At 36.1% G+C, this 11,721-nt stretch overlaps 1 protein-coding gene across 2 annotated transcripts in view; it reads right to left on the bottom strand.

The window, feature by feature from the left end:
* Positions 1–7,679: 7,679 nt before the first annotated feature.
* Positions 7,680–11,721, bottom strand: part of MDM1 (Mdm1 nuclear protein) — a 33,330-nt gene continuing 29,288 nt past the window's right edge. For both annotated transcript variants that reach the window (XM_039245651.1, XM_039245652.1), the window contains 2 exons: positions 9,733–9,792; positions 7,680–8,440 (listed from right to left, as the gene is read on the bottom strand). In XM_039245651.1, coding sequence (XP_039101582.1) covers positions 8,328–8,440; positions 9,733–9,792 — 173 coding nt within the window. In that variant the 3' untranslated portion in view covers positions 7,680–8,327. The remainder of the gene's footprint in view (positions 8,441–9,732; positions 9,793–11,721) is intronic.

Below are 11,721 nucleotides of genomic sequence, written 5' to 3'. Positions count from 1 at the left end.
ACAAAATCAAAATTATTTTTATTCCTCCCCATGTCCTTCATCTCCTTTAAAATAGTGTAATTTTGGAAAATAAAATAGAAAATAATAGTTACAATTATTGAACTCTATGTGCCAGCATTAAGTTGCTTCACATGCATGAAATTATTTCATTTGCACAAGAAGCATTTAAAACAACTTATTATCATCCCTATTATTAAGGGGACTATCCCTACCTACCCCTGTTTATGATAGTATAACATACTGTCAACTAGAACTCAGATAAATTAGGTAACCGGCCCAGGATAACACAGCTAACAAGAGGTAGAACCAAGATGTAGCCATCCTTTTACCTTACCCAAGAGTGAAATCTCTGCTTAAAATGAACATTGACGGGTATTTCTTTTTTTCCAGCTTCTCTGGCCTTCAGGTTGCTAAAGAGAATCTATTGTAGAAAGGCCTGTGAACACTGATTTGTTTGCCTAGAGAAAAATATGGTAACATACTCTAGCACATTTAACCATATATCATCATCATTTCTGGATGAGATGCCTTGCAGAGGCCAAGGAAAAGATGCATCCTCTTAGAATTAGTGCCTGGACCCATGGAAAACCAGAAGGCAAAGATAGGGCAAATGTTCTTCCTTTTCTTTTTTTTTTTTTAAAGCAAGAGTGCACAAGTGGGGGAGAGAGAGAGAGAGAGAAAGAAAGAGAGAGAGAATCTCAAGCAGGCTCCACACCCAGCACAGTCTGATGAAGGGCTTGATCCCACAGCCATGAGATCAACACTTGAGCCAAAATCAGGAGTCAGACATTTAACAGACTGAGCCACCTAGGCATCCCAGAGCCAATGTTCTTTAAAGACGATTAGTATAGCAGAGAGAAAACTATACAAGATTTGTTATATTTTTATTTTACCCTTTGTGAACAACAACAAAAAAATGGCCGTAAATAACACATAGCAGTGTGCTGGTGTTATCATTAACACACATAACCACACATACCCTATTTTACTGTAATTTAGATGTATTCTTACTTTTTGTTTTGTTTTGTTTTGCTATTAGCAACTAAGAAAGAGAGTTTAACAAAGGAAATCTGATACAGAAAAAGGGAACGGCTGGATGGCTATGCCGCTCTTAAGAGAAAAACAAGTGGAAGTTAGTTGTCCATTAAATTTGAAAATTTGAAAATCCATAAAGCATAAGTGGAAAATTATCTTTCTCCTTATATGGAATTAACAAAAAACAAATAGCTAAATGTCTAGTAGATTATTTTATAAATTGTAAACTATGACATGTTTAAATGGATTATTACCTAAGAAGACACTAAGATTAATGTATGCAATTTCATCTGTGCAGCTTTTGCATGCATTTTAATGAATGAATGAATGAACATATTCACTGAATTTGTAAAATAAGGAGAGTTATCAGATATTTTTCTAGGAGCTTCTCCAATCACAAGTATTCAGCTTCTATATTTTATTTTTATTATATTATTATTTAAGTAATGACTAAAAACCTGTACATGTTGAATACCAGTCTCTGGTACTCTATATTTTTATATCTCTCCCAACTATAAAAATAAATCTGCATAAAATATCTTTTCCTGGACCCCATATTTTGATTCTGAACGATGAAAGAAAGTGACAAGTTCTTAGGTTATCGACTCATGATGTTTTAAAGTCTTAGCAGCTATACTTCATAGTAATTAATATAAATGATCAGGCTAAGGTGTTTATAATACCAGAGTGTATACTAATTTTTCAAAGTACTTTTTAAAAATTTTTTTTAAACTTTATTTTTGAGAGAGAAAGAGCGAACAGGGGAGGGGCAGAGAGAGAAGACACAGAATCAGAAACAGGCTCCAGGCTCTGAGCTACCAACCCAAAGCCCGACACAGGGCTTGAACACCCGAACTGTGAGATCATGACCCGAGCCGAATCATAACCCATAACCAACTAGGCACCCCTAAAAGCACTTTAAATGTTTCATCTTCACAAAATTACAGGTCATACCTTATCATGTTATTTGTTCTTTATGGAACCAAAAAAATGTGTGTTGTCATACAAACCTATTTTCAATTTTTTTTGCTTTGTCCAGAAACTTAACTGTTTTGACCTGAATGATTTTTTAACAAGAACATCAAATGCTAAAGTACTCACTGTGGGCAAAATCTTCCTGAGTTACATGCCCAAATTCTGACTGTAATTGAATTTATGAGTATAAAGTATTATGAATATTATTTTCCCATAATGTGTGGCATTTAGGTTAGTTTATATTTTCTTCTTGAAATTACAAAACTCTCAGTTTTATATCATCAATCTCTAAATAAAAAATAACTTGTAGCAAACATAGGAAATCTTTGATATTGGCCGGGTGTATTCATTTAGAGACCAACCTTGCCTATCTTTCCTTTCATCAGTAATTATCGTGGGTCCTTTATCTCTGCATTGTTTGAGTCATACCTGATACCATCTCCAATTCATGGTTACGCTAATACAGTGCATAGCTCAGGTAATTGATTCCACCTTCTAGAATTGCTGAGTCACAAGACTATAGTCAGTCTTTTTTTGCTTTACCACATAACGGAAACAGACAAATCATTTCAGCACCCCTGCCCTAAACTGCCTCTGTGTGAGCTGAATGTAGGTCATCACAGATAGGGCTTTGTGCCAGATGCCACAATTTCAGGATATATTGCCTTCTTCTAGATTTAAACTTAGTCTCTCTAAAACATTCCTGTCCACACACCTCCCCCCATTACTTTAATGAAAATTTGCTTTCAACACAACAGAATGCCTCGAACATCTTAATTGGGGATATGAAACACCTTTAAGACTTTAAGCCATGGAATCGTAAATCTTGCAGATGAGGGAACACAGGGTCCAAGAAGTTTAACTAGCTTTCTTGCTCAAGGTAGAGTTGGAATTTAACCATAGGTTACCATAACCCCATAGCCAGTAGCTCCACAACTACCCGAATATCAGAATCACTAGGAAGATTATATATACTCTCAGGTCCTTTCTCTGGTAGTTCCATGGATGGAACATGGATATCTCCCTCTATAATCTATAATCTGCTATTTGTTGCTTATTTTTATTTTCTATGTGGACTTCAGCCAAGAAAGGAAACACATCAAAGTATTTTTATTTTTTTATTCAAGTATAATTAACATATAGTGTTATATTAGTTTCAGCTGTACAATACACAGTATGATTCAACAGTTCTATACATTTCTCGGTGCTCATCGTGATAAGGGTATTCTTAATCTCCTTTATTTCTTTCACCCCTCCTACAACCCCCTCCCCTCTAGCAACCGCTCGTTTGTTTTCTTTATTTAAGGGTCTGTTTTCTTGTTTATCTCTCTTTTTTTCTATTTGTTCATTTGTTTCACTTCTTGAATTCCACGTATGAGTGAAATACTGTGGTATTTGTCATTATAAACTAAGGAAGATGTGAATGGTTTATAGCCACTTCTTTTGGGCTGCTGTTTCTTTTTGAAGTAGAATGTTTTCTATCAGGTAAATGATATGGAAAAAAGTTAGAGACTGGGGTAGCGGTTGCAGTGGTGGGCTTGAAACTACCTCTGGTGGGTAAGTGGGGAGAAAGCCCTGATATATAGCATTGGTTGATTTCCATGGCATAAATACTTCCTCCAGAGCCAATTCGAACTACTGAAGACTCAGCAACGTGCTCACAATATTTCTGACTCTTTAGCATTTGGCCCAAAAGCCAGCTCCAACATACTGATGGGTGTATAATAACAGGGAAAACTGAATGATTTTCCAACATTTCCCGGATTGTCCATTATGTGATTCAAATTGGTTACAATCTCCCTAAACATCACTCTATCTGTTGGCCTCATGCTCTGACTTCCAAAGGCACCTCGGTGTGCCCCAGTTCTCATCTCTCACTCAGTTTTTAGGACACACTCTGATATGGGTCTGGAGCATAATGAAGCCATGGATGGGACTAGTGGATGAAGCATTTCGTGAAAGAGGTGGAGACCATCTTTAGGATGATTAGTCTTTCTCTCTTACCTACCTTATTAAACAGGGGTGTTACTATGAGGGGAGCTGACCTCTGCTTGAGAGAGGCTGCTATTCTTAGTGGACCTTGCAGGGTCAAGAGGGAAATGAAACATGAAATAGGGTTACAGGAAGCCTGGCTCTCAACCTGAGAAGAAGAAAAATAGCTGGGTCTTTCTATGCCTCTACTTACCCTTGGAGAAAGACTCATATAGTCAAATCAGAGTGCAGGATCAACATTAGCATGAGGTCTACTAGAACAAAGCTGAAGATACCCCCAGCCTGCTTTTTTTATTATAGTTTATCGTCAAGTTGGTTTCCATATAACACCCAGTGCTCATCCCAACAAGTGCCCTCCTCCATGTCCATAACCCCACTTCCCATCTCCCTCACCATCATCAATCCTCAGTTTGTTCTCAGTATTTAAGAGTCTCTTATGGTTTGCCTCCTTCCCTTTCCTTAACTTTTTTCCCCCTTCCACTCTCCTATGGTCCTCTATTAAGTTTCTCCTGTTCCACATATGAGTGAAAACATTTGGTACCTGTCTTTCTCTGCCCCCAGCCTGCCTTTAATCCATGAATTAAGCTAGAGGAGTAGGCTGGCTTCTCACATGATCAGGCCTGGTGGAGCACAACCCTAATCAGTCCAATGATAGAGACTGTTCTTTTGCCTGGAGCAGCCTATGCATAGCTGACTCATCTTGGGAAAGTGAGTAATGATGGTAGTTTGACAAAGACCGAGCCCTGAGCACACTAACATGACTATCACCAACTCATGTAAAAGTAGAAAAAACATATTCCAAAACCAAGTGTTCATGATTCTAGGATTACTTTCCATTTTAGATAATTTATTCCTTTTGCAAGCTCCAGAAGTCAGGATAAATATTTTTTGGGTGTCTACACCTACAGCAAAGGTAAGTAATCCATCCTTGAACATCCTGGGTTGCTAACCATACCTCCGCTCTATAAAGGGCAAACTTGTTTTACATATTGACTCACTTTCATTCTGGTTGAATCTATTTGTACAATAGTTCAATGCCCACATACCTTTTTCCTGACCAGAAAGGTAGATACTTCATTGATCTTCTAAGATGGAAAAGGTAAAAAAGTAACTCCTAGATGAATCAACCAGAGAGAGAAGTGATCACAGTAGGACTCAAAATTTTAGCATAAATTCTCTAAAGTAGGCAGTACAGGTAGATTTCAAGTAAGAGCGCCCAGATTTAATTAACCAGCTATGAGGTCTTGGCCCAGTCATTTTATCTAACAGCACTTTCCCAACTGTAAAATGAAGATATTTATGCTTAAATATCATGATAATACTTCCTACCATGTACTAAGTATATTTCTCATGTTCTTTATCCTTAACCCTCAAAATCAGCTTTTAAAAGTTCTTAATACAGAGTTCAGACTCTTTTCAAAGAGATCCAGAGGTGATACCAGAAATGAACATGCAAAGCCTACCATATATGCGTATTTGTGCATTTTTATCTGAGTTCTCAACCAAGGACACATGAGAATCTCAGCATCTGGGTGAAGACGGGAGAAGGAACAGAGACACAGGTGTGTGCATTTTGGAAAAACCTTCCGTTGTGATTCTGATGTTTGCTCCCCAGTCTAGCTTGTGAATGCCAGTTTTAACAAAAAGACACCACCAGTTTAATATATTGATTTGCATGTGTACTCAAAGTAGAAGTTATATTAAGGATGAACAAGAACTGAATTACCCATTTTCCAGAGAAATGAGAGCATATATCCACACAAAAACTTGTAAATATTAGTAGCAACTTTATTCATAATGTTCAAACTGCAAACAACCCAAAAGTCCACTAGTGGGTGAAATGGATTAAAAGGGAACATAAATGTCAAAACATAGAGGACTTTCAAAAACACGCTGAATGAAAGCGATATAAAAGATGGCTCCATGTATACACAATTCTTGCAAACTATCCTGACAGAGCAGATTAGCAATCCACCTTGGGATCAGAGGGGGGAGGGAAGGATTGAACTGCAGAGCGAAATGAAATTTTTAGGACGATGGAATCATAATAATGTATCTCGGGTGGTTTCACAGATGTATGTATTCTTTGCAAACGCATTGAGCTGTATATGTTTAATAATTGCTGCTTATTGTACATAGAAGTATGCCATAATAAAATTGATTTAAGGGGCACCTGGGTGGCTCAGTTGGTTAAGCATCCGACTTCGGCTCAGGTCATGATCTCGCAGTCTGTGGGTTCGACCCCTGCGTCGGGCTCTGTGCTGACAGCTGACAGCCTGCAGCCTGTTTCAGATTCTGTGTCTCCCTCTCTCTCTCTGCCCTTCCCTGTTCATGCTCTGTCTCTCTCGATCTCTCAAAAATAAATGTTACAAAAATAAATTGATTTAAAACTTGAATTAACAATGCCAGCTCCTCAATACCAGCAAATCTCATGGAATATTTCTCATGTAACTAAAACTATTTACCCATCAACTCAAATGCCTGTCCGTTAAGCTGGTCAGTACAAGTGATGCAACAGGACTAATCTGTCAACACTATTCTCTCCCCACAGCCACTGTGTAGGGCTTTTAAGAGGCAGTCAGCAGAATACTACAATGCTAAATTGTCACCCAGACTGGGGTAATGAATTCAGCCTCATGAGAACCATACCTTAATCCATCTAATATCTGATAGAGCAACTTCATGTGCTGTGACTTATTCCAACAGGTGTACCCATATTTTACAATCTGTAGCTTAGGGAAGATACACCGTGTTACATACATACACATTCCCTGCAAGCTAGCTACCATCCCTTTCTTTACTGTAGCTGTCATTCATTGAAAACTCTATCCTAACCAATCAAACTAAGCCACTTTTGAGGAAGAAGATGACAATACCTCTAGGCTTCCAGAGACACAGTACATTCCAAATTTATTTTACAGCTAATATGCCTCAGTACATGTGTATAGAAGCCAAATGACTGTGTTCTAAAATCAATTTACACATTAATTTCTAACTTTTATTTCTATCTTTAGTGCCTTAAAAAACTTTTTTATCAAACTATTTTAAAGCCAGTGAGATGTAGGCAAATATGTGTATAACCAATTATTTATAGCCCCATAATGTAAGATCCTTCATAAACTTATTGTGAATCAAGGATTTGCAAAAGCACTTTTGACCAAGTTAATACTTTAAAACAGACTGTTCACTTGTTTCCTAACCAACACGCATGAACATTTCATATATTTTACCTTCAGTAACTTCTATGTATGTAGTCTTGTATACATCACATGTCATATTTATGAAACTCATATTTTTTAGAAAATTAGATTTATCATGATTTGTAAGATTAAGAGTAGGAAAACAAAACATGTCCTATATATGAAGAATAGTCAAAGGGTATGTGTTAAATTTTTGAAAATGAGTCTGCCTTGCAAATCCTGTATTTTTCCTATATTCATAGAAAATTAGTGTGGACACAGTTTTGTTGCATTTGGACAGCTGCAAAAGAAGTAAAACATTTAGTTAACTTGTTATGAGTAAAATGTTTCTAAAAGGCAATTATTTATTACATGTAATAACTTTCTGGAGAAGCCAAACACTTGAAACACTTTAAACAAAAAGAATTAAAATACTTGATTAATTTTTATTTCAAAATGTCTACAAAGTTTTAACTTTCCATTATACAAATAATTTTTCAAAATTGAGACATTATTCAAATGTAAGCCAAAGTCCTTATACAAATAGAATCCACACAAAGATCAAAAATATACATATTCTCTCAGCAAACTTTGTTACATAAATAAGAAAAATATATACAGCTCATATTTGCAATTTAAAGTACAATTGTCTTAACACTGCAACCACATACAGAAGGTACTAAAATAAAAAGAAATACTACAGCAAAAGTTACAGGAAGAACAAATTCATCTTCGGACATCTACAAATTATAAAGATACACATAGTCAATAATCAAGGAACATATACTTCACACTTAGATCTTAATTTTTACTTCATTTTGTTTATTTTTTAGAATATCCTCTGGATAGGTAAAATTCACAATTTTACCAACTACCCTTGATACAAAATGTAGAACATGTGAAGAAATCTATGTCTTTGTACCTTGGGATAGGTGTCAAAAGAATTCTTTAAGTTGAATTTGTATGAACCAGTGTTAAAATTCTCCAAGCAAACTGAACTGGCTATTGAAACTCCAACAATTCTTTAAGTAGGAAATGTTGGGGGCAAAATCCAAATACTTTAAAAGTCTTAACAGAGTAAAGTGATAAATTATGCTAACAGTTTCCTAGATTGTTAGGCAACTCAGCTAGCATATATATGGTTAATTATGTGTTGCCCCAGAAATTCTCCTTCCTTTTCTGAGCTCGTGCCAGAGTCTGAAAAGCCCGGAGACTAGAAGCTGCGGAGCGAGCAGAAATCTCAGATAATCTGTCTTCGTCTGCAGTGAAAAAAGCATAATCAGAAAATACCTCTCATATAAACGCTATGTTTTATAACATGAACAGAAAATTAAAAGCATCAAGCTTTGTGGTGTCAATATCGGCTGTCAGAAAAAACTACTAAAATATAAGATATTAACACCTTCAGGATAGTTCCCCATAATTTCCCAAGTATACCATATTGAGAATTCAAACATTTAAATGTTAAATGAGCACTATTTCCTTCCTGAAATCTCACAATGACATGACCTAAACACGTGGCCTGTGATTCCAGTATTACCTGGAAACAATTCATCATCATACATACTGGCCTGCCCTACTTTAAAAAGCACAGCTCTTCTGAGCAAAAAGCTTTTTTAAGCTTTTTAAAAACAAAATGCCATACCTTAACACCATACTTAATGTCACATTTCCTAAATAATCTCACGTAATGTCTTACTTTAATATGCTACCCCTTCCTTATTACAGAAATTCCTCATTCTGAGTAATATAATTACAAGTAAATATATTGCAAGGTTATTTGTAAATGCTATTCTTCCACTGAGAAAACAGAACTGGATTCAAAGTATCCAGATATTTACATGTCAAAACATAATAACTTGATTTCTGGCTCACTGAATTCTGAAAAAAGTCCCAAGTTTGTTAAGAGGAGAGAAAAATCTACAACATGAAAATCTTCAATAAGTTCTTGTGGGAACTTCTATAAAATATTAATTCAAATTTATTTTCAAATCCAAAATTTGTAAATTCAGTAATTTCATACATCTTAGAATGAATTAAAATAATAATTTTGATTTTTCACATCAGGAATTCAAAATTCCTTCTGCCACTATTAGAAGCAAATGAATTTGTCAGAATGTATACAACAAAGGAAAAAAAGTCCATTTGCCCTAATTGTATTTTTTTTTGAGAATTGAAAATTGATAATTGAAAATCGAGCATTTAAAAAAAAGATACATATAATGCTAGACTGAATTCCTGAGCCCACGGCTAGCCAGGATGGAATAAAAGAAAGAGTACTGACCTCAGGTGTGATGTGAGGCACACTCACTGATATATTGTTTGTCCTAAAAAATTTTTTTCAAGATTTTAGGGCCCAGTTTATTCATTTGTAAATGGAGATAACTTTACCCCCCCTTCACAGGGTTTCATGAATCTAATAAAATAATATCTGTATAAGTACTCTGTAAACTTTAAAGTGTTAACCCAATTTTAAAATCATGATACTACTATAAACTACCATACAATAAAACCTCATACTTTGTCTTATGTTATTTCACTATTGAAATACCTTCATCATTAAAGACTTCATGCTGAGGCAGCTGGAAGTTGTTCATCTTTGTTTTTCCCACTTTAAAAAAGAAGTCAGAAAAATTATCCTTCAAAGCCACATAACAGTGTATTTTATTTATAAAGAAAATCTTAGTGAAAGATGATTAACATTTTTATTCATTTTATATCTTTAATAGAAATTATTATCAATGGGCCATTCACTAATCTATAATGTGCTTAGCAAATATGTAAACAAGCAATGGAAAATGCCTAGAATTCTTTTCAATAATAATATTGATCTAACTGTAAGGCTTCTGTTTAAAGATGGGAAATGGACTATACACATTTACAAGAATGACGTGAAACCCACAGGTCAAAGAAAATACAGACAAGAAAATAACAAAATTTTGGAAATGGGAAAGCAAACAGAAAAGCAGTGAGTATAGGCGGCACTTGCATGGCTCAGTGGGTTAAGTATCTGACTCTTGATTTTGGCTCAGGTCATGGTCTCACAATTGTTAGACAGAGCCCCAAGTCAAGCTCTGCACTAGGCGTGAAAACTGTTTAAGATTCTCTCTCTCCCTCTCTCCTTCTAAAAAAAAAAAGAGAGAGAGAGAGTTTAGGAAAGCAGTGAGTGTGAGTGTATTACCATCAAATCTAAGCTGAATCCTAAGTCACCAAAGGAAGGCATCCTAGAGGCAACCAATTTGTTCTCTTAACCTGGCTCAGGTTTAGGAGTACTAAGCACCCCTGAAAGTTGGAGTGAAGGTAAGCCCGAACCAGGAAACTGGTTGAAGTCTTTTACAAAACAATTAGACTGCCAAATCTTTCCACAGCTGAGTAACTGCCCTTTCTCCCCGGAGAGGAGTGGAGGTTTCCTCTCTAGAGATTTGTCAGAGCTGCTCTGACTGAAGAACACCATATGGGCAGGCATACCATATTCAAAACAGGGGAATTATACATATCATTTATCGTTTTTTTTAAATAATTTTTAAAATTTATTTCTAGGAGAGAGAGAGAGTGACAGCGTGAGCAGGAGAGGGTCACAGAGAGAGGGAGATACAGACTCTGAAACAGGCTCCAGGCTCTGAGCTGGCAGTCAGCACAGAGCCCGACGCGGGGCTTGAACCCATGAACCGCGAGATCATGACCTAAGAGAAAGTCGGACGCTTAAATGACTAAGCCACCCAGGCGCCCCTCATTTATCTTTTCAAAGAGATAAAACATGACATCTATAAAATAAGAACAGAATGCTATATAAATGAATATACAGTTAAAAAAATTCTTAGAAATTAAAAAAATATAGCAAAAACTTTTTAAGACACAGAAATAGGAATGGAAAATAAATAGTAACCCTCTCAAATTAAAATGAAAAGATACAGATGGAAAATAGGAAAGGTAAGATAAGAAAATAAGATCATGTTCAACATGTCCAACATTGGAATAAGAGAGGAGTGTCAGAAAAAGAGGAATAAGCATATGGAGGGGAAGAAACTACTGATGAAATAACTCAAGAAAGTCAGGAACGAAGGTCCCCAACTGAAAAAGTTGACTGAGTACTAGCAAAACAAAGACACCTGCTGTAAAATTTCAGAGCATTTACTCTTAATTACATTAAGAGTAAAATGTAATTAAGTTTTAATGGGGGAAAAACCACATGATCAAAAATAAAAAGTGCACTGGGGCGCCTGGGCGGCTCGGTTGGTTGGGCATCTGAATTCAGCTCAGGTTGTGATCTCACGGTTTGCGGGTTTGAGCCCTGTGTCGGGCTCTGTGCTGACAGCTCAGAGCCTGGAGCCTGCTTCAGATTCTGTGTCTCCCTCTCTCTGCCCCTCTCCCACACTCCTCTCTCCCTGTCTCTCGTCTCTCTCTCAAAGATAAATAACCATTTTTAAAAATTTTTAGTAAAATAAAATAAAAAGAGCATTAAGGCTTATCAACAAAGTGGAAGCTAGAAAAGAGCACAGCGATGCCTAATAAAACTATCAGAAAATAACAGTTTGAATGA

Source organism: Hyaena hyaena, unplaced genomic scaffold (genome assembly GCF_003009895.1).
Source record: "Hyaena hyaena isolate Hyena2069 unplaced genomic scaffold, ASM300989v1 scaffold_262, whole genome shotgun sequence".
NCBI classification, from domain to species: domain Eukaryota; kingdom Metazoa; phylum Chordata; class Mammalia; order Carnivora; family Hyaenidae; genus Hyaena; species Hyaena hyaena.
The sequence above is the reverse complement of the archived record's forward strand: the minus strand, read 5'-3'. Positions and strand labels throughout refer to the sequence as shown.